The 27,846-nt window shown below is 45.0% G+C and overlaps 2 protein-coding genes across 4 annotated transcripts; one reads left to right on the forward strand and one right to left on the reverse strand.

Annotated features, from left to right (window-relative positions):
• On the forward strand, positions 1-13,867 carry LOC311150707 (dynein, cytoplasmic 1, intermediate chain 2a-like). 3 transcript variants are annotated; one of them, XM_084188219.1, is made up of 17 exons: positions 124-192; positions 5,218-5,338; positions 5,540-5,669; positions 6,090-6,168; positions 7,703-7,765; positions 8,024-8,148; positions 8,253-8,351; positions 8,449-8,611; positions 9,547-9,646; positions 10,241-10,366; positions 10,610-10,756; positions 11,056-11,169; positions 11,800-11,933; positions 12,013-12,157; positions 12,228-12,368; positions 12,605-12,730; positions 12,820-13,867. In XM_084188219.1, the coding sequence occupies exons 2-17, from the start codon at positions 5,219-5,221 to the stop codon at positions 12,931-12,933; spliced, it is 1,926 nt and encodes a 641-aa protein (XP_084044345.1). In that variant the 5' UTR covers positions 124-192; position 5,218; the 3' UTR covers positions 12,934-13,867. The 3 variants fall into 3 exon arrangements, with proteins under 3 accessions (XP_084044347.1, XP_084044345.1, XP_084044346.1); XM_084188220.1 differs by having other exon boundaries at positions 8,256-8,351; XM_084188221.1 differs by lacking the exon at positions 7,703-7,765 and having other exon boundaries at positions 1-192.
• Positions 13,852-27,419, reverse strand: slc25a12 (solute carrier family 25 member 12). The gene is made up of 18 exons (XM_084188218.1): positions 27,163-27,419; positions 26,307-26,360; positions 23,493-23,638; positions 20,031-20,146; positions 19,358-19,497; positions 19,132-19,278; positions 18,814-18,952; positions 17,929-18,022; positions 17,696-17,780; positions 17,506-17,590; positions 16,833-16,991; positions 16,388-16,440; positions 16,174-16,254; positions 15,881-16,021; positions 15,635-15,773; positions 15,378-15,536; positions 15,202-15,292; positions 13,852-15,104 (listed from the first exon to the last, which is right to left on the reverse strand). The coding sequence occupies exons 1-18, from the start codon at positions 27,172-27,174 to the stop codon at positions 14,885-14,887; spliced, it is 2,061 nt and encodes a 686-aa protein (XP_084044344.1). The 5' UTR covers positions 27,175-27,419; the 3' UTR covers positions 13,852-14,884.
• Between the last annotated feature and the right edge of the window lie 427 nt (positions 27,420-27,846).

Consider the following 27,846-nt stretch of genomic DNA (forward strand, 5'->3'; position numbering starts at 1 on the left):
GTCTGGAAGTTGCTCGTATTCACAGACATAGGATCAGATTATCCACCCCGAATTCCAACCTTAACCAGGAGGGGTATTCCTTACTCGGTATGACATCATCCACTGATCATTGTTTGTAGAGCTGTCAGTTCCATCACCGACCTAGTACTGTAACTCCATACGAATTGGAGTTCATTTAAAGCATTATATCAAGTAAGTGTAATTATACTAGCTACTTTCATGTTTTAGTAGTTTAAAACCGTGATACGCGATTTGATCATGTCTGAGTCGGTCACCGTGTACTTAACAGGATAGCTAGCTACTTGTATTGTTGGCACTTTGGCTGTCACTGTCAGGTTTATCGCCGGCTGGCTAGCTAGCTAGCTAACGCCCTTGCCTTGCAAGAATAGCTAGGAGATTATTGTCAAAACTAAATCTACCATGTGGATAATCAGATTACCATTGTACAATGAAGCGAGTTTAAATGAAGGGTTGCGGCTTTCTCTCTCCAGTCAACGTGTGCTCCGTTTGCTGGCTAGTTTGGCATCGAGCACATAGTCTCTAAAAAGAAGATCGAGCAGGACACAGATGACGTTGACTGCCAGGACGCAGATGACGTTGACTGTTGGCCAGCGGGCGAGCGTCCATCACAGAATCAGATGAAACTGGGATGTGACCAATCAGTGGAAAAAGTACCCAATTGTCATACTTGAGTAAAAGTATAGATACCTTAATAGAAAGTCACTCAAGTAAAAGTGAAAGTCCTCCAGTAAAATACTACTTGTGTAAAAGTCTAAAAGTATTTGGTTTTAAATATACTTAAGTATCAAAAGTAAATGTAATTGCTAAAATAAAAGTATAAATAATTTAAAATTCCTTATATTAAGCAAAGCAGACGGCACCATTTTCTTGTTTTTAAAATATATGGATAGCCAGGGGCACACTCCAACACTCCAACATTATTTACAAAAGATGCATTTGTGTTTAGTGAGTCTGCCAGGCCAGAAGGGATGACCACGTTTTCTCTTGATAAGTGCTTGAATTTGACAATTTTCCTGTCCTGCTAAGCATTCAAAATGTAACGAGTCGTTTAGGTTGTCTGGGAAAATGTATGGAGTAAAAAGTACAATATTTTCTTTAGGAATGTAGTGAAGTAAAAGTAAAAGTAGTCGAAAAATATAAATAGTAAAGTAAAGTACAGATACCCCAAAACACTACTTAAGTAGAACTGTAAAGTATTTTTACTTAAGTACTTTACACCACTGCCAATCAACCCGTTTGACCTTTCCAATCAACCATCAAATTAATTTGGTGTTAATAACAAACCTTTTGGTTAATGTTGTAATCTCATGATTTTATCTCCTGCATGAATCAACGGACAAAAAGTAGGCCTAAGTTTTCTATCTCGTCCCGCCCATGATAAGATCTGATCCGAATTGGTTTTGATCAAAATATAATAACATAGACCTTTTTGATCGGGACTCTCAGTTCTATTACATTACACGTAAGAGTCATTGGACGAAGGTGTCTTCTGTACAGGGGGAGTTTTGTTGAGATCCCCAACGCTTGGTCTGAACAGGGGCCCAAAGCGAGATTTGGTTAATTTACCAATCAAAATGTTTTATCTGACATGGCTAATTGAGTGACTGTCAGTGACTGACATAACAATATAAAAATTGCTGATGTGCAACCAAATTTCGAACTTGCACCTTGTGTATTCTACTATTCTAACTCTCAAAAATAAATTGGGACCCCTGACTGAGTTCCCCAAAAAATTATTAAAATGTTGCAGTTTTTGTAAAGTTTTCTGCAATTCTACACATTTTGCCATAGGGCGGAAATAACATTTTAAACACATTTCATTAAATTCTACTCATCTTGCCATGGGGCAGATATAATTTTTTCCCCAGTTTTACAGCTAATTTCCTGCAATTCTACCCATTTTGCCATGACTTATGCCATGTTAATGATATCTGAGTGAGAGTGACTAACAAAATAAATTGGGGCCCCTTGGGCACGTGCCCTGCGTGACCGATCAGTATTCGGCCATGATAACTACAAGTTTAGATAGCTGGCTAGACTAATTTACCAATCTATAAATTGTTAGCAGATCTGGCTAATTGAGTGACTGTCAGTGACTGACATAACAAGATAAAAATTGCTGATGCACAACCAAATTTCGAACTTCCACCTTGTGTATTCAACTATTTTAACTCTCAACAGTAAATTGAGACCCCGACTGAGTACCTACAGTTGAAGTCGGAAGTTTACATGCACTTAGGTTGGAGTCATTAAAACTCGTTTTTCAACAACTCCACAAATTTCTTGTTAACAAACAATAGTTTTGGCAAGTCGGTTAGGACATCTACTTTGTGCATGACACAAGTAATCTTTCCAACAATTGTTTACAGACAGATTATTTCACTTATAATTCACTGTATCACAATTCCTGTGGGTCAGAAGTTTACATACACTAAGTTGACTGTGCCTTTAAACAGCTTGGAAAATTCCAGAAAATGATGTCATGGCTTTAGAAGCTTCTGATAGGCTAATTGACATCATTTGAGTCAATTGGAGGTGTACCTGTGGATGTATTTCAAGGCCTACCTTCAAACTCAGTGCCTCTTTGCTTGACATCATGGGAAAATCAAAATAAATCAGCCAAGACCGCAGAAAACAAATTGTAAACCTCCACAAGTCTGGTTCATCCTTGGGAGCAATTTCCAAATGCCTGAAGGTACCACGTTCATATGTACAAACAATAGTACGCAAGTATAAACACCATGATACCACGCAGCCGTCATACCACTCAGGAAGGAGACGGGTTCTGTCTCCTAGAGATTAACATACTTTGGTGCGAAAAGTGCAAATCAATCCCAGAACAACAGCAAAGGACCTTGTGAAGATGCTGGAGGAAACACGTACAAAAGTATCTATATCCATAGTAAAATGAGTCCTATATCGACATAACCTGAAAGGCCGCTCAGCAAGGAAGAAGCCACTGCTCCAAAACCGCCATAAAAAAGCCAGACTACGGTTTGCAACTGCACATGGGGACAGAGAAATGTCCTCTGGTCTGATGAAACAAAAATAGAACTGTTTGGCCATAATGACCATCGTTATGTTTGGAGGAAAAAGGAGGAGCTTGCAAGCCAAAGAACACCATCCCAACCGTGAAGCACAGGGGTGGCAGCATCATGCTGTAGGGGTGCTTTGCTGCAGGAGGGACTGGTGCACTTCACAAAATAGATGGCATCATGAGGAAGGAAAATTATGTGGATATATTGAAGCAACATCTCAAGACATCAGTCAGGATGTTAAAGCTTAGTCGCAAATGGTTCTTCCAAATGGACAATGACCCCAAGCATACTTCCAAAGTTGTGGCAAAATGGCTTAAGGACAACAAAGTCAAGGTATTGGAGTGGCCATCACAAAGCCTTGACCTCAATCCTATAGAAAATGTGTGGAAAAGCATGTGCGAGCAAGGAGGCCTACAAACCTGACTCAGTTACACCAGCTCTGTCAGGAGGAATGGACCAAAATTCACCAACTTATTGTGGGAAGCTTGTGGAAGGCTACCCGGAACATTTGACCCAAGTTAAACAATTTAAAGGCAATGCTACCAAATTCTAATTGAGTGTATGTAAACTTCTGACCCACTGGGAATGTGATGAAAGAAATAAAAGCTGAAATAAATAATTATCTCTACTATTATTCTGACATCTCACATTCTTAAAATAAAGTGGTGATCCTAACTGACCTAAGACAGGGAATTTTTACTAGGATTAAATGTCAGGAATTGTGAAAAACTGAGTTTAAATATATTTGGCTAAGGGGTGTGTAAACTTCCGACTTCAACTGTACATAAATAAAAAAATTAAGAAAATACAGTTAGGGTTGGGTCCCCCCTAGCAGTATGAGGCCCTAAGCAACCGCTTATGTCGCTTATGCCTGGAGCCGGCCCTGGGTCTGAACATTAACATGCATTGCTTGCGATACGGTTTTGGAAGCATAAGGACCTTTCATATCAGTGAGAAATAATAATAATACTTTTTTTACAAAAAGGTTAAATTGATACACACCTTGATAGGGTTATGCTTCGTGTTCCCACACGGCCATATCTCCATGTTACAGCGCTTGTTGTTTACCAAAAACAGACGAAAGACCAGAGGCGACCACCTGTGCTCATTAGCTATCTTTCTGCGAACATCTGTGTAAGCATAACTCGGGAAGTGTAGTTTCGACGGATCGAGTCACCAATAGCTGTATGGATCTGTAACTGCTACAGTAAGTCTACCTTTTTTATTTTAAGGATTCTTTCTCGCTGATGAAAGATAAAGACCATATGTTTAGAAAGCCGTATTTCAAGTGATGATTATTCAAGTTTCTAAATGTTAAAACACAGAGGGTTGTGCGTACGGCCCAGTACATCACTAGGGCCAAGCTTCCTGCCATCCAGGACCTCTATACTAGGTGGTATCAGAGGAAGGCCGTAAAATGTGCATTGTTCCCCCACCCCCTCTTTTACGCTGCTGCTACTCTCTGTTTATTATCTATGCATAGTCACTTTAACTCTACCTACATGTACATATTACCTCAATTACCTCGACTAACCTGTGCCCCCGCACATTGACTCTGTACCAGTTCCCCCTGTTGAAAACAAATAAAAATAAAATGTATGCACTCACTAACTGTAAGTCGCTCTGGATAAGAGCGTCTGCTAAATGACTAAAATGTACATGTAAATGTATATAGCCTCGCTACTGTTATTTTATTTTACTGCTGCTCTTTAATTATTTACTTAACACTTATTTTTCTTAACTGCATTGTTGGTTAAGGGCTTGTAAGTAAGCATTTCACTGTAAAGTCTACACCTGTTGTATTCGGCGCATGTGACATACAATTTTATTTGATTTAGTTGACATGAGGCATTCATGGACGAAGCTAATGGCTGAGAACTGTAGGGAGAAGGCAGAATGACACCTAGAGCTTTCCAGAGCTAATACAATCCCAGCTAAACATAGGCATAGCATAGATAAGTACTTTATTTATTATTTTCCATGTCACATACAGATAAAGGACACATTGTCATGAATAGTTATCCCCTTGTGTTCACATGGTTCCAGTATGATACCCCCAGTAGCTACCATCTCCCTCTCTCACACACATACACACACACACACACTAGCAGTTAGAACAAACTCATTTGGACTTGTTCTCTCTCGCTCCCTCTCGTAGCATGGCAGATAAACAGGATAAGAGTGAGCTGAAGGCGGAGCTGGAGAGGAAGAAGCAACGCCTGGCCCAAATCAGAGAGGAGAAGAAGAGAAAAGAGGAGGAGAAGAACAAGAAGAAGGATGTGAGTAGAGAGAAGAGAATAAATATGTAGAACATGGCTTGATGCAGAGGAGTGGGGGCGTTTAGTATAGGAGTATTACAGTATCATGTTATAGCCTACATATGCAGTATTTATTACATTACTGTCTCCCTGTCCCTCCCATTCAACAAATCCCCTCACGCTACCTCTCCCTTGCCCCCCTTACCCTCTCTCCCCCTGTAGGGGTCTGACTCTAAGCGGGGAGGGGAGGGGGGTGGAGCCTGTGCACCAGACTCGTCTGACCTGGAGAAGAAGAGGAGAGAGGCTGAAGCTCTACTGCAGAGCATGGGGATTAACCCTGATATACCCAATGGTAAGGACACGCACGCACGCACACACGCACGCACACACACACATTTTGTATTCTAATTTAATGTTCACCGTCTGTGATTAACATTTGAGTGTTACACCAATTTAATTTATTTGTCCTGTCTTGGTTTTGTTGAATCGTTAAAGAATTATTCACAACTTTTCTAACTGTTGTTTTCTCTTCTGGTTTTGAACAAGCCTTTCTGCATGAAGCCTCAGCATGCCACTTAACCCTACTTTTTCTCTCTCTTCTCCCTTTATTTATTTTGCTTTTTTGTATCTTCCCCCTTTTTTATTTTCCGACTAACTCACTCACTCACTCACTCACTCACTCACTCACTCACTCACTCACTCACTCACTCACTCTCAACAGCCCAGCCTCTGAGGGTAATAACAGAGGATACGTGTTTGTTTCACTATCTAGTCCCCGCCCCCATGTCTCCCTCAGCCAAGTCAATGTGCAGCGAGACAGGAAGCCAGGACTCTGGAGATGGAAACACCAGGTACGTGTGTCTATATGATTAACTACACTGAACAACAATAGAAACGCAACATGTGAAGTGTTGGTCCCATGTTTCATGAGCTGGCTGAAATAAAATATCCCCAAAATGTTCCATACACACACAAAACTTATTTCGTTTCACAAATTTGTTTACATCCCTGTTAGTGAACATTTATCTTTTGCCAAGATAATCCATCCACCTGACAGGTGTGGCATATCAAGAAGCTGATTAAACAGCATGATCATTACACAGGTGCAGTTTTGTCACACAACACAATGCCACAGTCTCAAGTTTTGAGGGAGCGTGCAGTTGGCATGTTGACTGCAAGAATGTCCACCAGAGCTGTTGCCAGAGAATTGAATGTTCATTTCAATACCATAAGCCGCCTTCAACGTCGTTTTAGAGAATTTGGCAGTATGTCCAACAGGCCTCACAACCGCAGACCACGTGTAACCACACCAGCCCAGGACCTCCATGTCCGGCTTCTTCACCTGCGGGATCGTCTGAGACCAGCCACCCGCACAGCTGTTGAAACTGTGGATTTGCACAAACAAAGAATTTCTGCACAAACGGTCAGAAACCGTCTCAGGGAAGCTCATCTGCGTGCTCGTCGTCCTCACCAGGGTCTTGATCTGACTGCAGTTCGGCGTCGTAATCGATTTCAGTGGGCAAATGCTCACCTTCGATGGCCACTGGCACGCTGGAGAAGTGTGCTCTTCACAAGTAAATCCTGGATTCAACTGTACCGGGCAGATGGCAGACGTGTGGGCGAGCGGTTTGCTGATGTCATTGTTGTGAACAGAGTGCCCCATGGTGGCATGTCACCCATTGAGCATGTTTGGGATGCTCTGGTTCGACGCGTACTACAGCGTGTTCCAGTTTCCGCCAATATCCAGCCACTTCGCACAGCCATTGAAGAGGAGTGGGACAACATTCCACAGGCCACAATCAACAGCCTGATCAACTCAATGCGAAGGAGACGTGTCGCGCTGCATGAGGCAAATGGTGGTCACACCAGATACTGACTGGTTTTCTGATCCACACCACCTACTTTTTTGTTAAAGGTATCTCTGACCAACAGATGTATTTCTGCATTCCCAGTCACGTGAAATCCATCGATTACGGCCTAATTTATTTATTTCAATTAACTGATTTCCTTATATGAACTGTAACTCAGGAAAATCTTTGAAATTGTTGCACGTTGCGTTTATATTTTTGTTCAGTGTACTTGCATGCTCAGTATTTATTAACAACACGTGTGTAAATTCTGACCTGCATGCTTTCTCTCTTTCACTTCCCGCTCCACCCTTCTCTCTATCGCTCTCTCTCTCGCTCTCTCTCTCTCCATCTCTCTCTCTCTCCCTCCCTGTTGTTTTGTCTTTGTTTCTCTCGCTCCATATCTCTCCATCATTCTCCCTCCCCTCTCTTCACTCCGCTCCGACTCCTCTCTCTCTCCTTCTCGCTCTCCTTATCTCTCTCTTTCTCTCTTTCTGACTAACTGCTGCCCCCTGGTGGTGTGTTGTGGCTGTATCAGGACGTTACACTGGGATCCTGACCCCTCTACTCTGCAGCTGCACTCTGACTCTGAACTACTGGGGTACTGCTCTGCTCTCGCTTACTCTCTAAGACACAAACCCCTACTTGGGCTGGAGTACTGCTCCTCTCTTCTGTTCCTCCTGGTCCTTTCCTTGGTGGACATGTGTACATGTAGAGTGTTTGTCTTTCTAATGGTGTGTTTGGATGTGGAAGAGTCTCTGACCTTGTGTGTGCGTGCGTGAGAGAGAGAGAGTCTGTATAATGTTGTGGCTGTGTTTTTTAGGTTTGTATGTGTCTCTGACTATGTATGTGTCACCAGGCGAGGTTTGAGGCTTGGCATGGCAAAGGTGACCCAGGTGGATTTCCCACCCAAAGAGTCTGTGTCCTACTCCAAGGAGACACAGACCCCCACCTATACACAAACACACACCCAGGACAAACCAGGTAGTCCTTGTGTTTTAATGCGTCACCAGCAATTTACAGACTTTTAAGTATGTTGTGAGCATGATATTGAACCTGTGTGTGTGTGTGTGTGTGTGTGTGTGAAGCAGAGGAGGAGGAGGAGGAGGAGGAGGAGATGGCCGAGCCCAAGCCAGCAGAGGAGTCCCAGGAGGAGAAAGCTGATCAGGAGGAGAAGCAGGAAGAAGGTGAGACTGACTATACCCTCCAACCTCTAACCTGTGACCTGTAAGTTGGCTAGCCCTGCCTACACCACTGCTGATATTCATGTGTGTGTGTGTGTAGTCCCTCCCAAGGAACTGACTGAAGAGGAGAAGATGCACCTTCTCCACTCAGAGGAGTTCATGACGTTCTTCGATCGAGGGAGCAGGATCGTGGAGCGGGCTCTGTCTGAACGAGTGGACGTCTGCTTTGACTACAGCGGCCGAGACCTGGAAGACAAGGAGGGGTGAGACACCAAAAAAAATTACGATTATTATTATTATTTGTCACATACACAGTTTACAGCAGGTATAAAAGGTGCCGCAAAATGCTTGTGTGTTAGCTCCCTCAACATTGTAGTACAATAATCAATATCAATAATAAACACACACACTCACAGCTATAGAGAGCGTATTTTTTTATTGCACCCTCTCTCCCCCTCCTCCACTCTCCCCCTCCTCTACTCTCCCCCTCCTCCTCCTCCACTCTCCCCCTCCTCCTCCTCTCTTCCTCCACTCTCCCCCTCCTCCTCCACTCTCCCCCTCTCCTCCACTCTCCCCCTCCTCCTCCACTCTCCCCCTCCTCCTCCTCACTCTCCCCCTCCTCCTCCTCACTCTCCCTCTCCTCTCTCCCCCTCCTCCTCCTCTCTCCCCCTCCTCCTCCTCCTCTCTCCCCCTCCTCCTCCTCTCTCCCCCTCCTCCTCTCTCCACCTCCTCCTCTCTCCCCCTCCTCTCTCCACCTCCTCTCTCTCTCCTCCTCCTCTCTCACCCCCCCTCCTCCTCTCTCACCCCCACCCCCTCCTCCTCTCTCACCCCCCTCCTCCTCCCCTCACCTTCTCCTCCCCCTCACCGCCTCCTCCTCCTTCTCCTCCTTCTCCTCCTCTCTCTCCCCATCCTCCTCCTCTACTCTCCCCCTCCTCCTCCTCTACTCTCCTCCTCTCTCTCCTCCCTCCCTCCTCCTCCTCTCTCTCCTCCACTCTCCCCCTCCTCCTCTCTCTCCCTCTCCTCCACTCTCCCCCTCCTCCTCCTCTCTCTCCTCCACTCTCTCCTCCACTCTCCTCCTCCTCTCTCTCCCTCTTCTCCACTGCCCTCCCCCTCCTCCTCTCTCTACCCCCTCCTCCACTCTCCCCATCCTCCTCTCTCTACCCCCTCCTCCTCTCTCTCTCTCGCTCTCTGTTTCCAGTGAGATGCAGGCGGGGGCAAAGATGTCTCTGAACAGGGCGTTCTCTGACGAACGTTGGTCCAAGAACAGAGTGGTCACCTGTCTGGACTGGTCTCCTCAGGTAAGAGAGTGTGTAATGATTCTAAATATACACTGAGTGTACAAAACCTGCTCTTTCTATGACAGACTGACCAGGTGAATCCAGGTGAAAGCTATGATCCCTTATTGATGTCACTTGTTAAATCCACTTCAATCAGTGTAGATAAAGAGGATGAGACAGGTTAAAGAAGGATTTTCAAGCCTTGAGACATGGATTGTGTATGTGTGCCATTCAGAGGGTGAATGGGCAAGACAAAATAAGTGCCTTTAAATGGGGTATGGTAGTAGGAGCCAGGCACACCTGTTTTAGTGTGTCAAGAACTGCAACGCTGCTGGGTTTTTCACGCTCAACAGTTGCCCGTGTGTATCAAGAATGGTCCACCACCCAAAGGACATCCAGCCAACTTGACACAACTTTGGGAAGCATTGGAGTCAACATGGGCCAGCATCCCTGTGGAACGCTTTGGACACCTTGTAGGGTCCATGCCCCGACGAATTCAGGCTGTTCCGAGGGCAAAAGGAAGGTGTTCCTAATGTTTTGTACATTCAGTGTATATACTGTATGTAACTGTTGGATTCATATTAATCTCTTGTGTTTGACTCCTGTTCGATTCAGTACCCTGAGCTGCTGGTGGCCTCCTACAACAACAACGAGGATGCTCCTCATGAGCCTGACGGAGTGGCTCTGGTCTGGAACATGAAATACAAGAAGACAACACCCGAATACACCTTCCACTGCCAGGTACGCACACTCATGAACGCACGCATGCATACACACCAGTGGAGGCTGCTGAGGGGAGGACGGCTCATAATAATGGCTGGAACGGAGTGAATGGAATGGCATTGATACCATTCCAGTTATTCCGCTCCAGTCATTACCACAAGCCCGTCCTCCCCAATAAAGGTGCCACCAACCTCCTGTGATACACACACACACACATCCACACTGCTCTGCGAAAATCATTTTCTTCTGCCTCTCCTCCAGTCTGCAGTGATGTCAGCAGCATTCGCCAGGTTCCATCCTAACCTGGTTGTGGGCGGGACTTACTCAGGCCAGATCGTCCTATGGGACAACAGGAGCAACAAGAGAACACCTGTACAGAGAACTCCCCTTTCTGCATCCGCTCACACGGTAACACACACACAGAGTGCTCAATAGCTTTCAAATTGTGAAATTGTTTACATTTTATTATACAGGTACAACCTAATATTAGCCACATACATTTTAGATTTGTCATTTAGCAGACGCTCTTATCCAGAGAGAATTAAAGGAGCAATTAGGGTTAAGTGCCTTGCTCAAGGGCCCATCGGTAGATTTTTCATCTAGGCGGCTCGGGGATTCGAACCAGCAACCTTTCGGTTACTGGCCCAACCGCTAGGCTACCTGCCGCCCATAGAGACTGAACTGTGTCTGTGTCCGGTGATGTTCAGCACCCAGTGTACTGTGTGAACGTGGTGGGGACCCAGAATGCTCACAACCTCATCAGCATCTCGACTGACGGAAAGATGTGCTCCTGGAGCCTGGACATGCTGTCTCAACCACAGGTACTACTGCAGCGTGTGTGTGTGTTACAGGACATCGCAGAGCTAGTGTTTTGGCAGTCTTAATGCTGTATGTGTTACAGGACATCGCAGAGCTAGTGTTTTGGCAGTCTTAATGCTGTGTGTGTTACAGGACATCGCAGAGCTAGTGTTTTGGCAGTCTTAATGCTGTGTGTGTTACAGGACATCGCAGAGCTAGTGTTTTGGCAGTCTTAATGCTGTGTGTGTTACAGGACATCGCAGAGCTAGTGTTTTGGCAGTCTTAATGCTGTGTGTGTTACAGGACATCGCAGAGCTAGTGTTTTGGCAGTCTTAATGCTGTGTGTGTTACAGGACATCGCAGAGCTAGTGTTTTGGCAGTCTTAATGCTGTGTGTGTTACAGGACATCGCAGAGCTAGTGTTTTGGCAGTCTTAATGCTGTGTGTGTTACAGGACATCGCAGAGCTAGTGTTTTGGCAGTCTTAATGCTGTGTGTGTTACAGGACATCGCAGAGCTAGTGTTTTGGCAGTCTTAATGCTGTGTGTGTTACAGGACATCGCAGAGCTAGTGTTTTGGCAGTCTTAATGCTGTGTGTGTTACAGGACATCGCAGAGCTAGTGTTTTGGCAGTCTTAATGCTGTATGTGTTACAGGACAGTCTGGAGCTGGTGTTTAAGCAGTCGAAGGCAGTAGCAGTGACCTCCATGGCTTTTCCTCTGGGTGACGTCAACAACTTTGTGGTCGGCAGTGAAGATGGATCGGTGTACACCGCCTGCCGCCACGGGAGGTACGTGAGTGTGTGTGTGTGTGATTTAATTTTGCGATGGGAAGTAACGATTGCTTTGTGCACATCCTGTGTGTTACAGTAAGGCAGGCATCAGTGATGTGTTTGAGGGGCACCATGGTCCAGTCACTGGGCTGAGCTGTCACAGTGCCGGGGGTCCCGTGGATTTCTCCCATCTCTTCATCTCTGCCTCCTTCGACTGGACCGTCAAGCTGTGGACCACCAAGGTAACACACACACACACACATTAACCCTACCTCTTTCTTTAACTTAACAGTACCTTCTCTCTCTCTGTAGAGTACCCGTCCTCTGTATTCGTTTGAGGACAGCTGTGACTATGTGTATGATGTCATGTGGTCTCCCACACACCCCGCCCTCTTCGCCTGTGTGGACGGATCTGGACGCCTGGACCTGTGGAACCTCAACAACGACACAGAGGTACACACACCAGAGGCGGCTGGTGGTAGGAGCTATAGGACGGGCTCATTGTAATGGCTGGAATGGAATTAATGGAACAGTATCAAACGTATGGAAACCACTTCTGACTGTTCCAAATGTACCATTCCAGCCATTAGAATGAGCCCGTCCTCCTATAGCTCCTCCCACACACACAGTACAAACAACAGACATACATATGAACAATGCAACAAACATTGTGTGTGTGTGTGTCCTAGGTGCCCAGTGCGAGTGTGTGTGTGGATGGGTCTCCTGCTCTGAACCGTGTGCGTTGGGCTCACTCAGGGAGAGAGATCGCTACAGGAGACTCAGACGGACAGGTGCTGGTCTATGACGTAGGAGAGGTGAGATATCTATTCCTTCATCAAGTAAAACCCTTATACTGCTGCAGTGTCATACCTGAATTTGTTTAACCCGTGTGTGTGTTCCACAGCAAATCTGTGTGCCCAAGGCAGATGAGTGGACCCGTTTGGTGCACACGCTCGTGGAGATCAACGAGAACCGAGATGAAGGGGACGAGCTGGCCGCGCAGCGCCTAGTCGCCTGATCGCCATGGTAACCACTCCTGCTCTCGCTTCCAAATCCTCCCTCCCTCCAATTGGAACAGGATGAGGTGTGATGTTTATCCTTTCAGGTTCTAGAACGATCCAGAACGTTGAGTGTTCTGTCCACAGCTCTTCCAACTCAGTGCTTTTCTAAATATGCAAAACTTTGTACCTTTTTACTACTTTGTATTTATACGTTTTCGAGACGTCTGTTTATTCCCTAAAGGCTGATGTGTGTTTAATGGTGAAGAACAGGAATAGGATGACCCATGCTATGCCCATTCCAACCTTTATAGACTACGGCAGCAATGCCCTCACATTTTAGCTTCAATTGTATTTATCCATGCTCTTGCACATATTTTCAACATATTACATATTTAAACATGTCTGCGGATAGCTTTACTAGTATATCCCTTAACATTAGCGCTACACCTAAGCTCATACCACTACAAGACAAAAAGTGCTTTTTAAATTAACTTTACTTGCCTTGACTGAATATGTTAGTGGTTTTTGAATAAACCAGAGTTAAAAAATGTACTGTACCTGTAGGTCTCTTAATAGAAACCCAGTTTCTCTCTCCTTCCTGAAAGGATGTTAATGAAGTATTTCCTCATATGAAGATATGGACCTAAGCAGAGCCATAGATGCATACAGAGTTTGGCCAACTATCCTCCATGTTAGCACCAAATTCTAATTAGCATTTCAACTAGACTTTTGTTGTTGGAACATTGTCCATTACACAATTCTCTGTTGGAAGGAGTTTGTCAAACTCTGTATAGATATGCTCCTTATCTAATGAATTTGATTTAATAGAAACATTTAATCAGTATAACATGAAGTGACCAAGTCTAGTATTACACCAAAGGTTTTGCTTGTCCTTTTTTGCTGTTTATTCCCCTTGAAATAAACACTTTAACCTCTAAATTTAAAACCATACATATGATTTATTTATTTCAATAAAATACACAGAATGAATTGAAATGGATTTAAGTTATGGTCTAATCCTTTGCTCATGATTCTCCTCAAACACATGTTGAAATTGTCTGTACATCAATCAGTAAGAGTGATTCAAGAGACGGAGTCCCAACGTCATTCTAACATAACATTACCGTCATGTTGCTTTCTAACATTACTGCAACACTTCTGTCACCAAAACATTTCTCTCATCATGGTGTTGCTCTAAGATTACCATAAGATTGTTGTCCAACATTACAGTAACACTTTTTCTTTCCAGCAGTGTCACGTCTCTGTACAGCAGATCTACAATATGTACAGTAACTTCCTGTGCAAGGCCCAATCAGAGTAAAGCCTTACACACGCTGTCCAATCAAATATCCCCTACACACTGTCCAATCATAGTAGCCTTACACACACTGTGCATCAAAGAAAAATTAGAAAATCAAAATCAGTTACTAATGAGAAGAGAGGAGCCAGCAGAGAGAAAGGGGAATGGGGGAGAGAGAAAGGGGAATGGGGGAGAGAGAAAGGGGAATGGGGAGAGAAATGGAAGAGAGCAGAGGAGTAGAGGGAGGGACAGAGAGAGACGAGGCTCCTTTTCAACTACACGTTTCAGATGAAGAGGGATGGAGAGAAGAGAAGAGGAGCATGCAGCCACTGGAGAAACAACACAGTACAGTACAGTGTTCAGGTTACTGACTGAGCTTTAACTACTGACCTACAGTCAGCTCTCCAGGACCAGGGAGAGAGAGCACTGAAGTAGTCCCTGGGAGGGGAGGGGTGGGGGGCAGTGTGTATGTGTGTACGTCTGGTTACATGGACCCTGGGAGTGTGTGTGCATTTCTGGTTACATGGCCCTTCGAACTGAGTGTGTGTATTAGTATGTATTTTTGTGCATGGCCCCTAGGAGTGTGTGTGTGTGTGTGTGTGTGTGTGTGTGTGTGTCTAAGTGTATAGCCCTAGTGGAGTGGTGGCCGGTAGCTAGAGGGGCAGTCTTTAGGGGGCAGTAGCCTCCTCTTGGGGGGGGGCAGAAGAGGTGTCATGGTGTATGGAGACCACTCCAGAGGACTTGAACTTGGGCAGGTGGAGGCCAAACTTGTTCTCCACACCAGCGAAGGTGGCCGTAGCCAGACGGTAGCCGCCCACGTGGTCAGCGCTGACCGGAGGAAGCTCCGAGATACGAGACTTAGGAGTGGGCTCAGACCCTGATGGACGACTGGAGAGAGAAAGAAATGTGAGACATTGTATCTTACCTAAAAATGCTAACTTGCGTTATAACAGTGGGGAGAGTGTGTGTGTGTGTGTGTACTTACTGTCCTCCGAAATCCACATTTAACCACCTCTGTAGAAGCTCATAGGTCACCAGAGTCACCCCAAACTGAGGAGAGGATCGACACATACGAGCTGGGGAGAGAAAGAGAGAAAGTAAGCAAATTCCCATTTCTGCATGCACGCACAGACACATACACACACACACACACACACACACCTCCAGCTCCCTTCCACAGTGCTCTGAATCCCTCCTCCTGCATGATTTTCCTGAAGCAGTCCGTGACTCCAGTGTAGGTGGTCTGTCCCGCCCTCGCTGCTACCTGCAGGCGTGTCTTGATGACATCAGCAGGCGTCACCAGAGAGGCAGCAGGGATACCTGGGAAATGGAGTAAGAAAGGGTATCACCGGAGGCTAGGACTGTTTGACAGTCAAATAAAATGGAATTGAATTGCAACTCTGGGTAGGTCTGTGTACCTCCGATGGCTCCAGCAGCTAACAGCTGTAACGCGCCCAGTCTTCCCTGCTCGTCGGCGAACTGAGCCTTGGTGTGGGCGTACACCGGGAAGAAGATGGCTGAGAAAGGGATGTCTCTCAAGAAACATGCTTTAGCACCCTACACACACACACAAAGAGTAAGTGACATTATTTTCAATCAAAAAGGCCTGTTTCCCAAATTACAAGAACAATGCCACCAGACGTAATGGTCAAACACACACACACCTTGTAGAGGCCAAACAAGCCGAGGTCTCGAATGACACTGAGGGCGCTGATTCTGGGCCCTGTGGTGATCTCTCCTGCCACCTGCAGTCTGATCTTGACTATCTCCAGCGGGTTAGTAAAGACCACCTGGGAACCCCCTGCCTGCAGAGAGAGAGACATAAGGGGAAATAAGTTAGCAAGAGATGGACGAGGAAGAGAGGGTTGCTACCACACCCTCCCATTTAGGTAGGATTAGGTGGAATAGAATGGGCTGGGTAGTTTGAGTGAGATGGAACAGGGCCAGTCATACTCACACAGGCTCCAGCCAGCACCTCAGCAGCAAAGGGAATGGTGTCACCTTTACCGGTGAACTTGTCTCTCACAAAGTCATTCACCTACAGGGAGAGAGGGGGGACAGAGAGAGAGCGAATCAGCAGAAAGATACTACAGAGGGAATGAAGTGTCATCTTAAGTTGCATCTCCATAGTGATTGGCTGAGTGGACTGGAAGGGGAGGAGTTTGACTCACTGTGAGTTTGATGGCCTTCTCTGGAGCCACGCCTATGAGCTGGGGAAGAAGACCTGGAGAGCAGCATGGGAGATTGAGTCCACATATGACATGAACCACATCTCATGATGACTAGTTTCTCAATGTAGAAGGAGAGAAGGGAGGAGAAAAGAGTGCAGGGATGAGAATGAAGGAAAGGTGAGAATTAAAAAGGACAAAGGAAGTGGGTGAATGGACGGATGCAGATTTAGTGTGGGTGAGCCAACACTAGATGGCAGCCTTGCAGTCCTTTGTCCATCAACAGAAGAGAGAGCGGAGGAGGAGAGTAGCCCATAAATGTAAAAGAAGAGCAGGTAATAAAAAAAATATGTGGACCAGGAGAAAAGAGAGGAGGCGAGAGAAAGGAAAACAGCAGCTAAGAGAGGAAGAGTGATCAGGAGAGCAGCCAAGAAGTGTCTGTCCGTACCTCTGTAGAAGCCGAAGAAGCCTTCGTAGCGCAGCACCTTCTTGGCACAGTCAAAGCTGTTCTTGTACATAAGTTCTCCTACGAACGAGCCTGTACTCCTCTGGTTCTGCATCCTGGTCTTCACCAGGTCTATAGGATACACCGCCGTGGCTCCCGTAGCTACACACACACAGTCTTGTTTTACTAACCTTGTGGGGACAATTGACTCCTATTCAAAATCCTATTTTCCCAAACCCCAAAACCTAACCCTAACCCCCCAGTCCCTTAACACCCCACCCCCAGTCCCCTACCCCATCTCATCAACCCCCCCAGTCCCCCATCTCATCAACCCCCCCCCCCCCAGTCCCCCATCTCATCAACCCCCCCAGTCCCCCATCTCATCAACCCCCCCCCCCCCCAGTCCCCCATCTCATCAACCCCCCCCCCCAGTCCCCCATCTCATCAACCCCCCCCCCAGTCCCCCATCTCATCAACCCCCCCCCCCAGTCCCCCATCTCATCAACCCCCCCCCAGTCCCCCATCTCATCAACCCCCCCCAGTCCCCCATCTCATCAACCCCCCCCAGTCCCCCATCTCATCAACCCCCCCAGTCCCTTATCTCATCAACCCCCCCAGTCCCTTATCTCATCAACCCCCCCAGTCCTTTATCTCATCAACCCCCCCAGTCCCTTACCTCCAGCAATAGAGCCCAAGCTGAACCGGTAGGCCGACTCTGCAGCCTGCAGCAACACTGACCTGGAACCATCACCCTGGCTCTGCTACAGAGAGACAGTCACACATGCATGCTCATTTACTTGCGCGCGCGCACACACACACACACAGTCACACACACAGTCATTCACTTGCACACACAGGTCTCTTACCTGTTTCTGTATCTCAGCCAGGTGATAGGGTAGCGCTCCCTCCTCCAGTGGGGCTATCCTCTCAATGTCCGAAAAGTTCAGACGTCTGAGACAACACAGCACCATTACCACACAATATTCAATAGGTTTGCCCCAGCACTCTGAACAGGTATTATTGTGTAAGGGACACATGCATATATTATGCATACAGTACAAGGCTGAAGAGCGATATTCATGCATGTGTGTGTGTTTACCCAGAGTGGGAGTGCAGGCCTGATAGCTGGTACAGGATGTCGATCTCCATGGGAGAGATCTGGCCAAACTTGTTAGCAGCAAAGATAAACTCCTCTAGACAGGGAGATCGAGAGACAGGGAGGAAGAGAGGAAGAGAGAGGGTGTTAGAGAGAGAGAAAAAGGTAAATAGTCTGCATAACACAGACGTACTACATAGATTGAGAGAGCTCGCCAAGTCCCTCTTCAACATGACAGTTCCTCTGCTGGCAGCTAACAGATGACTGGAAGGTGTGATCCCACTACTCCGCTCACTCTAACATGTCTTGAGCACTTCTGACAAGTGTGTGTGCAGGGTTCTCCCCAGGTGGTGCTGCTGAGTACGACCAGGGAGGAGACCCGGAGGGTGTTAGTGCCCCCCTTTGGACTCTTATGTGTTTTCTAACACCTGTAACTGCCATTTCCTGTAATCTAGAGCAACAAATGGCCTTATATGAGAACAAATAAAGCAACAAATAATAATACAACATTTACTTACTTTTAGTTTTTTATTACATAGTGGAGCAGCCAGTCCAAAGGTGGCGCAGTGCCTCTCTTCCATTCTTTGGGGAGAACCCTGGTGTGTGTCAGTACAGTGTACGTGTGTGTGGAAGGGTATACGAGGGGTATGGATGGATGTGTGTATACATGAGTGCGTGTATGTGGAACATGCGTGTTACCTTTAGTGGCCAGTGTGTTACCTTTAGTGGCCAGTGTGTTACCTTTAGTGGCCAGTGTGTTACCTTTAGTGGCCAGTGTGTTACCTTTAGTGGCCAGTGTGTTACCTTTAGTGGCCAGTGTGTTACCTTTAGTGGCCAGTGTGTTACCTTTAGTGGCCAGTGTGTTACCTTTAGTGGCCAGTGTGTTACCTTTAGTGACCAGTGTGTCCTTGCGGGTCCCGGACAGTGTGCTGTAGATCTTGCGGATCAGCTCCATGTTGTTGAGGAGAGAGTTAAAGGCGTTGAAGTAGGAGAAGCTGACCATGTGAGAGGTGCTGCCCCCCGCAGCCTGGGAGGACAATCACACAGAGGAGGGTTAGAACAGGCGTGCCGCCCCGTGATCAACAGGGTACTCTCCCTCCCTCGCTTTCTTTTACTCCCCAGTTCTCTCCATCTTCTCTTACACACCGACTCTCTCTCTGTTATCCCACACACACTCATATACACAGTACACACACACACACTTACCGAAACCAGGTTTTCCTCCACGAACGGTGTGAGCACGTGGTGTCGGATGGTGGCCATGATGTCACTGAAGTCCATGGCAGAGATGGTGCCGCTCTTGTTCTTGTCCTTCTGAGCAAAGGCCTGGCGGGCATGCTCCAACTGCAACTCCTGTAGACAGAGAACGAGTGTGAGTGACTGTGTGGTGTGAGTGAGTGAATAAGTGCGTGAGTGGAGAGTGAGTGAATACCTGTAGGAACTGGGTGAACTCAAGGTAGCTAAGGCGTTTCTTGCGGTCGTGTCCAAAGTGCAGGCGGATGAACTCACAGTCCCAATTAAAGGGGATGTGGTGGTGCACTGTGGTCTGGCTGAAGATGTCCCGCACATTCTCTGTTAAAGGGTAGGATAACGTGAGAGAGAACCATAGAATTGGAATGAGTAGAATGGAGATTGCCATTCAATGCAATGTTATGTGATGGGAGGAACGGCGGCCATCTTGGGTGTACCATTTTAAAATGTCTTCACATCATCTCAGAATTCTGTTTCTTTCTGTGAACACAGGGACAAATCTGTTCTACTCATTCTAATTCTATGCCAGACCATTAATAGCCCACATTCATCAGATTTGAATTACAGTAACCTTTAGGCTGATTGAGTATACTAACAAACCATAATTGGTTCCCTTTTATTAGGCATGCCAAGCGCGCGCTCACACACACCCACCCACATCCTCTCAAGCACTAAAAAAGTGTGTGTGAGAGTGTCAGTGTATTAGAGAGATCGTAATAGCGTGCTAAGTCGTAATCCTATTAACAATGAAATGATTACAACATTTTCTGGGCTGAAACGATGGGAACAGTTGACAAAAGCAGGTACAAATCCCCAAACCCCCCCCCCCCACACACACACAGACAGTAACGTACCAAAAGAGATATCTCCAGTGCCTGTCTTGTCAAACAGCTGGAAGGCTACGATGAAGAGTGCATCCGGAACACACAGCACCGACTCAAACGCTAAGAACTCCTGGAACGAGATCAGCCTGGGTGTGTTTTGTGGAGAGAGAGAAAGAGGGGTGACATTACACACACGATGATGCCATGAAGGACAAAGCTTCAGTTACACAACATCCAATCCGAAGGAGAAAGGCTCAGCTTTCACTGAAACATCATAAAAATGTCAACAATGATCTAGGGCGAGATTAGGCCATGCCGTATTTCTTAAAATTACCCCATGCATTTAAAATACTGTAAACCAATTGTAATGGATTTGAATTCATTTCTGTAAACTGAATTAAAAGTAGAAGGTTCATTGGGGATTCGCTGCTTGTCAGAGGTCATTACTTTTAAACAGCTCTGAATGACACAGATGTGTGGTTCTGCACCCTGCAAGACAACACTTTTATTGATAATTTTATCCGTTACCTTACTGACTGAGGTTAAGACTAGTTGACCCTTGTAGCCAAACAATGAGTGAGACTTCTATTTTATTTGTTGATATTTTTCATTGTTTCTTTGAGACATTTGACCTTGAAGGAGTAAATGTTTTCAGAATCACTAACTCCTACGTCTAACTCTCATAGGAGTGCATATAGTCCACTAGATAGATGTTGTATTGTGACATACACCGGATAGGTGCAGTGAAATGTGTTGTTTTACAGGGTCAGCCATAGTAGTACAGCGCCCCCTGGAGCAAATTAGGGTTAAGTGACTTGCTCAAGGGCACGTCGACAGATTTTTCACCTGGTTGGCTTGGGTATTCAAACCTGCGACCTTTCGGTTACTGGCCCAACCCTAACCGCTAGGCTACCTGCCGTTAGGCTACATGGTAACTGCTTGTGTGTGTGTCTGTGTTAGAGCTGGGAGATTTGGACCAAAATCCATATCATAATAAATGGACAGAATTATCACAATAAAATGGAACGATAAGTTTATAACAATGTGCACACCACAGTTATTTATTGTATTTTTATAATACCCTTAAAACGACCACTATTTTGAATGTTGTAGCTATCAATCGTCACATTAACAATTACCTATATTAGCATATTTTTTCATTTCAATCTTCACATTTCTCTAGTAGGGCCCTACTACCGTGATAAGCTAAATGTCCATGACAAGTGGTTGGTGTCCATAATTCAGTTTATCATCCCACCTCTAGTGTGTGTAATCTTATCTATGAGGGTCCATTACGGAAGCTACTGTTCTTACAGACCCAATAACATCCTAATTAACTGTGATGAGCAGCACCATTCTTGTCTGTGTGTGTCAGATCACTATCATTCCCTGTTGCAGGAGCCTTCTGCTCAATGAAAACAATCTCACATTGTTGATGTTAGGAGTGGAGAGACAGAGAGATCAACCATTTCCAGGCCCAGGGACATGTACTAGTCTGTGGCGACCTAAAAAAGAACTGGACAAGAACCTGACACTCTCAGCACACAGGGGGACAAACACCTACCTGGAGGTGACAGCATTCCCTCCCCCATATGCCACCCTAGACACAACTATGACAAAAAAACAAAACAAAAACAAGGGTCACAACTCCTGCAGCTCTGCCGCATGTTGGGTCTGTACCACAGGAGGTTGGTGGCACCTTAATTGGGGAGGACGGGCTCATGGTAATGGCTGGTGCGGAATAGATGGAATTGTATCAAATACATCAAACCATTATTTTGAGCCGTCCTACCCTCAGCCGCCTCCACTGGTCTGTACATAGTTAATGGTAGGCTTCGAGTGGACTCTTACGGTAGGTACACCTACAGCTCATCCCTTGGCAGTAGTACTGTAGATTGCTTTATCACTGACCTCAACCCAGAGTCTCTCAGAGAGTTCAGTCAGCCCACTGACACCCCTATCAGATCACAGCAAAATCACTGTCTACTTGAACTGAGCAATACTCAAATCATGAGGCATCAAAGCCAAAAGGAAAATGCATAATGTTAAGAAATGCTATAGATGGAAGGAAAGTAGTGTAGAAACCTACCAAAAAACAATTAGGCAACAACAAATGCAATCCCTTTTAGACAACTTCCTGGACAAAACGTTTCACTGTAATAGTGAAGATGTAAACTTGGCAGTAGAAAACCAAACAGTATATTTGACTTCTCAGCTTCCCTATCAAATCTAAAACTGTCAAGCAGACAACCTAAGAAATGTAACAATGGCAAATGGTTTGATGAAGAATGCAAAAACCTAAGATTTTTTTTTAGAAACCTATCCAACCAAAAACATAGAGACCCAGAAAACCTGAGCCTACATTCACTATGGTGAATCACTAGAACAATACAGAAATACACTACGGAAAAAGAAGGAACAGCATGTCAGAATCTGCTCAATGCAAGTGAAAAATCCATAGAATCTAACCACTTCTGGGAAAATTGGAAGACACTGGAGAAGAGTCCCCTAAGCAAGCTGATCCCGGGGCTCTGTTCACAAACACAAACAGACCCCACAGAGCCCCAGGACAACAACACATTTAGACCCAACCAAATCATGAGAACACAAAAATAATTACTTGACACATTGGAAAGAATTAACAAAAAAACAGAGTGCTATTTGGCCCTAAACAGAGAGTTCACAGTGGTAGAATACCTGACCACTGTGACTGACCCAAACTTAAAGAGAGCTTTGACTATGCACAGACTCAGTGAGCATAGCCTTGCTATTGAGAAAGGCAGCCGTAGGCAGAGCTGGCTCTCAAGAGAAGACACACTACCCACAAAATGAGGTGGAAACTGAGCTGCACTTTCTAACCTCCTGCCAAATGTATGACCATATTAGAGACACATATTTCCCTCAGATTACACAGATCCACAAAGAATTCCAAAACAAACCCAATTTTGATAAACTCCCTTATCTACTGGGTGAAATACCACAGTGTGCAATCACAGCAGCAAGATTTGTGAGCTGTTGCCACAAGAAAAGGGCAACCAGTGAAGAACAAACCCCATTGTAAATACAACACATTTTTATGTTTATTTATTTTCCCATTCGTACTTTATCTATTTTTTTGCACATTGTTACAACACTGTATATATACATAATATGACATTTGAAATGTCTTTATTCTTTTGGAACTTCTGAGTGTAATTTGTTCACAGTGTTTACTGTTCACTTTTTATTGTTTATTTCACTTTTGTTTACTATCTACTTCACTTGCTTTGGCAATGTTAACATACGTTTCCCATGCCAATAAAGCCCTGAGAGAGAGAGAGAGAGAGAGAGAAAGGCAGGAAGCTTGAGCAACTGTTCCTCATGTCCACAGAAAGAGAGAGAGAAGGGAGGCAGCTCTTCACCCATCTTTGGTGAAGAGAGGGTGCGAAACACAGATAGACAAAGAGAAAGAGGGGGAGGACAGAGAGAGGGTGAATGTAGACAGCTCCTTACCCGTCCTTGGTGGTATCAGCTACACCTGCGATGAGCTGGACAGTTTTGGGGTTGTGGTGGATCTGTGTTTGCAGGCCAAGGTACTTCTGCACAAAGTCCCCCGGGGTCATCAACTTCTCACCATCCGCATCCACCACACTGGCATGCTGGAGGGGTTACGACAGAAACAAATAACGTCACATTGGGTCCCTTCCCTGTACTGGTATAACAATCGTAACCCTGACCATTATCAGGACGGTTACGACAGAAACCGACATCGAGTCATTGAGTTTCCTGCTAAGGTGTAGGAGATGCAGGTAGCGTAGTGGGTAAGAGCGTTGTGCCAGTAACCGAAAGGTCGCTGGTTCTAATCCCCGAGCCGACTAGGTGAAAAATATGTCGATGTGCCCTTAAGCAAGGCACTTAACCCTAATTGCTCCTGTAAGTCGTCTGCTAAATGACTAAAATGTTTTTAAAAAAGATGCAAAAGAAAAACTTTAGACGTCTATTTCGGTCCGTCTATCGGTCTGCTAATACAGGACTAGTAAAGGCCCAGTGCACTACTTTTGTGAAAATAATTTAAACTAAATTTATGTGAGTATTTACCAGCATTTGTGACTTGAGTCTGATAATTATCAGGAACAAAAACGTTAATCTGATAATACTTGTGGAATACAAAAATACTTGCTTGATATGTATTCCAGATTCTTGAAATACTTTGCAAATGCAACTTATTTCTGTGAAAACTGAAATGGTCTATTCGTTCCTTTTACATATTAGTAGACGCTCTTATCCAGTGCAACTAACAGTTGAGTGCACATACATTTTCGTACTGGTCCCCCATTGGAATCGAACCCATAACCCTAGCATTGAAAGCGCCATGCTCTACCAACTGAGCCACATCATCACAAACCACTTGATGTCTCACTGTACTCAATTACTGTATTGTGCATTGTTTATCCTTCATGGTGATGGAAAGTCTACACGTACAAACCTATATGAGCAGCCTATGTACAATACAGTAATATACATTTACATTAAGTGGTTTGTAAGGATGGTAAATTAATACTGCACAAGAAGTGGATGTTTTTCATGTTATTTGATCAAGAAAAACATTTAATTTGATGTGGATGTTGGGTGTCTTTGCCCATAACTTTGCACCTTTTGATGTAAATGTTTAAGGACAGGGTTTTGATGTAAATGTTTGAGGACAGGGTTTTGTTCTTTCTGGATGCCATTAGAATGACAGAATCGCAGAGAAAGGGACAGGGCAACAACTCTTACAATTCCAACTAATGAATCCTGCAACATACTGTTCTTTATTACACAACTACCTTTTTGCCAAAGCGGAGATGCAGATGATTTTCTTTTGCCCACGCTACAGACGTCTATCGGTCCGCTAATACCACTAAATGCCCAATGCACCACTTACGTGGGAAAACCCCCTTCTTTTTTTAAATATTGTATTTATTCATCATCATCATCATAATTATTATTGTTCAGGGGTTGCTGCCACACACTCAGCACCCCTACTTCCCGCGTATGACTTGGCATGTCCTACTGACAGCTCATGGTGAACTAGTCTATTTACAAGGATTCAGATTCCCATTTCTTAGAGGAATAAGAACTTTGCAGAAAGTATTGTGTAACATCTCTTTACCATCTTATCCAGAGCGACTTACAGGAGCAATTAGAGTTAAGTGCCTAGCTCAAGGGCACATTGACCGATTTTTCACCTAGTCGGCTCAGACTACCTGCCGCCCCAGCTTTCCAATGCTTTGTGAGCTAAGCCATCTTAGGCTTTATGTTATGTTTTCAGCAGCTCTTTTAACCAATACAAGGCACTGACTGCTGTTTTGTCCAGAGCGATGAAGGATGTCACTCAAGCACAACAGTGTGCAACTGCGAATACACAGTAGAAGAGCCCTTATTTATGTTCAACATGGACCTCACAGCTTCAGTGGGTTCTTAGAAATACTGAATACTAAATGCTGTACAATGTTTTCACTGATATATGACCTCTAACATGACATACACATTTTACATATACTGTGTGACCCCCCACCCAGGCATTCAGCTTTGGAATTCAGCCAATGCTTGCTTACTCCCTCACTCACTGCCTGCCACATTCAAACACCTAACACAGGCAAATGTCACATGACTCAAGCTATGTCAGAGGGACTTCTTGTGTCAAGGGTAACTGCCACTTATGTTTCCTACCAGCCAGGCCCTCATGCCATGCCTGTACCTGCCCTTCTCAGTGCTTTAATGCATAGGGAGCATTCTGGTCTATAACCTCTTCTCCTGTCCTCCATGTAGAACAGATGAAGAGGAAAACGGATGAAGAGGAAACACTATTGAGATACACCTTTCACCATTACTGTGTGTGTTTTTGAGTAGTTTGGTATTTTATTAGGATTCCTATTAGCTGTTGCGAAAGCTGCAGCTACTCTTCCTAGGGTCCACACAAAACATGAAATAATACAGAACATTAACAGACAAGAACAGCTCAAGGTCCAAACTACCTAACGTGTGTGTTAGTCTTTAAAGAGCATAGTGATACAGCTCCCCACAAGGTACCCTCAAGTTAAATCGTGACTTCTGACCTCTAGCCTCGGATTCTACAGTTCACCCTGGGGGGAAAGTGACCCTAGATGTTTCCCAGAGGAACTTAACTATAGTCAGTTTTACATCATCTTCCTGATGGAGGTGGTTATGATTTAGGGAGGGTAGCTGATTCCAAGCTGTGATTGTGAGTCACTTTGCATATAAACTGCATGTGCACAGTGATAATTTGTGGCAGGCTAAAGTTGAAGGACAAAGAGTTGTTCTTACCTTCTGAAAGATAACCTTCAGCTCGCTCGGGTCTGCCCGTTTGGTGGATTGCACCTGCCAAGCAATATGATTAAGATAAAACATGTAAGGTAATGAGTCGTTCTGCAGCAAAAACGAAAACACAGCGACTATTGACATGTACATAATGTAAAATGTTAACTAGTAAGGCTGTTTGGTTTTGTAATCAATCGTAGCTAGCTGACACTGGGATAAATCAGCTGGAATGCTTTGAGTGAGTGTCTCCTTGCAATTGGAAATGACATGAAAAGATTCCAAAAGCAAACAGAGGACTTGAAAGAATGCTATCCTACGAGACAGACAATGCTTGTCAAAACAAATGCTAATGCAAAGTATCACACAAACTGTTACTGCAGGCGAGTTGACCAGGAAACACTGCTACTGCTAACTAGCTAGCTACTGGCTAGTTAGCTACAGTAACGTTACTAAAAAAATGAAGACACAAACCCTTCTTCAAATGACTCGTTAGGTTTAAAACAGCAAAGAGCAGAGCTGATAATAGTGTATTTAGACACACATGATGGTAGTTGAGTGATGCGGTTGTCATTATTGCACAATCTTGCGAGTTAGTAGATAGCTAGTATCGCAATGTTAATCAGATGTAGTAGCTAGTGCTAGCCTTATCGCTAACTCTGGTTTGTGGATGTTCATTCAAGGCCAGAGACCGGGCGTTAGCGCAGTGACGCTAGGAGCAATGAATGCCCTACACCCGCCAAATACAGACTCAAATGATCCCTTAAACGATATAGTCATATCCCCAATACAACAAAACAGATAAAACATGCAGACAACATTAAAAGCGATTTCTGAAACGTAAAGCAAGCGATGCCGAAGTCACCTTGACCGCCATGTTGGTTTTGACGTCACGTACAGCTAGCTGGCGCAGGCGCTTTCACTGCAGAATACCAAAGAAATTACATTTATTTTTTTATTTTTTTATTTCACCTTTATTTAACCAGGTAAGCCAGTTGAGAACAAGTTCTCATTTACAACTGCGACCTGGCCAAGATAAAGCAAAGCAGTGCGATAAAAACAACAACAAGCTCCGGTCTAATCTGAGACGATTGCATCAACCCCACTAGTCTAGTCTAGCCCGTGTCCCTTTGACTTTATGTTCTAAAAGTAGGGAGGTGTCTCCTCAGCTGTAGCGGTCGTGGTTCGAGCATTCCATGGGTGATGTAAGGACACGTTTCTATTGCACAGTGTTTAAATCTGAGCCTGAGTGAAAAGTGAAAACAGACTGCTAACTATTCAGACCAATCGAATAATTAACCTGGCCACACAAATACAGTAGCCTATTTATGGGGAGAACAAATATTGCATAGCATAACCGTGGGAAGTAGAGGTTTATTTGAAATAAAATAAAAATCACAAAAGTTGTGCACTGGGCCTTTAATAGTCCTGCATTAGCGGATCCCCCCTTGAAGAAAAAAATCGCAGCACCCACCCCCAAACTACTTCCTATGTTGCATAGACCAATATGCTATACATCATTCAATAATGTAATGACCTGTAGGCTCTC

This window comes from Coregonus lavaretus (genome assembly GCF_964263955.1).
Source record: "Coregonus lavaretus genome assembly, chromosome: 23".
In the NCBI taxonomy this organism is placed as follows: Eukaryota; Metazoa; Chordata; class Actinopteri; order Salmoniformes; family Salmonidae; genus Coregonus; species Coregonus lavaretus.

Excerpts from the sequence above, each read along its gene's own strand:
- slc25a12 (XM_084188218.1), bottom strand. Across the intron at positions 16,255-16,387 it reads AGAAGGCCATCAAACTCACA|GTGAATGACTTTGTGAGAGA; the intron begins GTGAGTCAAACT and ends CTCTCCCTGTAG. Across the intron at positions 15,293-15,377 it reads ACTGTGGAAGGGAGCTGGAG|CTCGTATGTGTCGATCCTCT; the intron begins GTGTGTGTGTGT and ends TTCTCTCCCCAG.
- LOC311150707 (XM_084188219.1), top strand. The coding sequence starts at position 5,219 with ATGGCAGATAAACAGGATAAGAGTGAGCTGAAGGCGGAGCTGGAGAGG. Across the intron at positions 8,612-9,546 it reads GACCTGGAAGACAAGGAGGG|TGAGATGCAGGCGGGGGCAA; the intron begins GTGAGACACCAA and ends CTCTGTTTCCAG. Across the intron at positions 11,934-12,012 it reads ACCGCCTGCCGCCACGGGAG|TAAGGCAGGCATCAGTGATG; the intron begins GTACGTGAGTGT and ends TGTGTGTTACAG.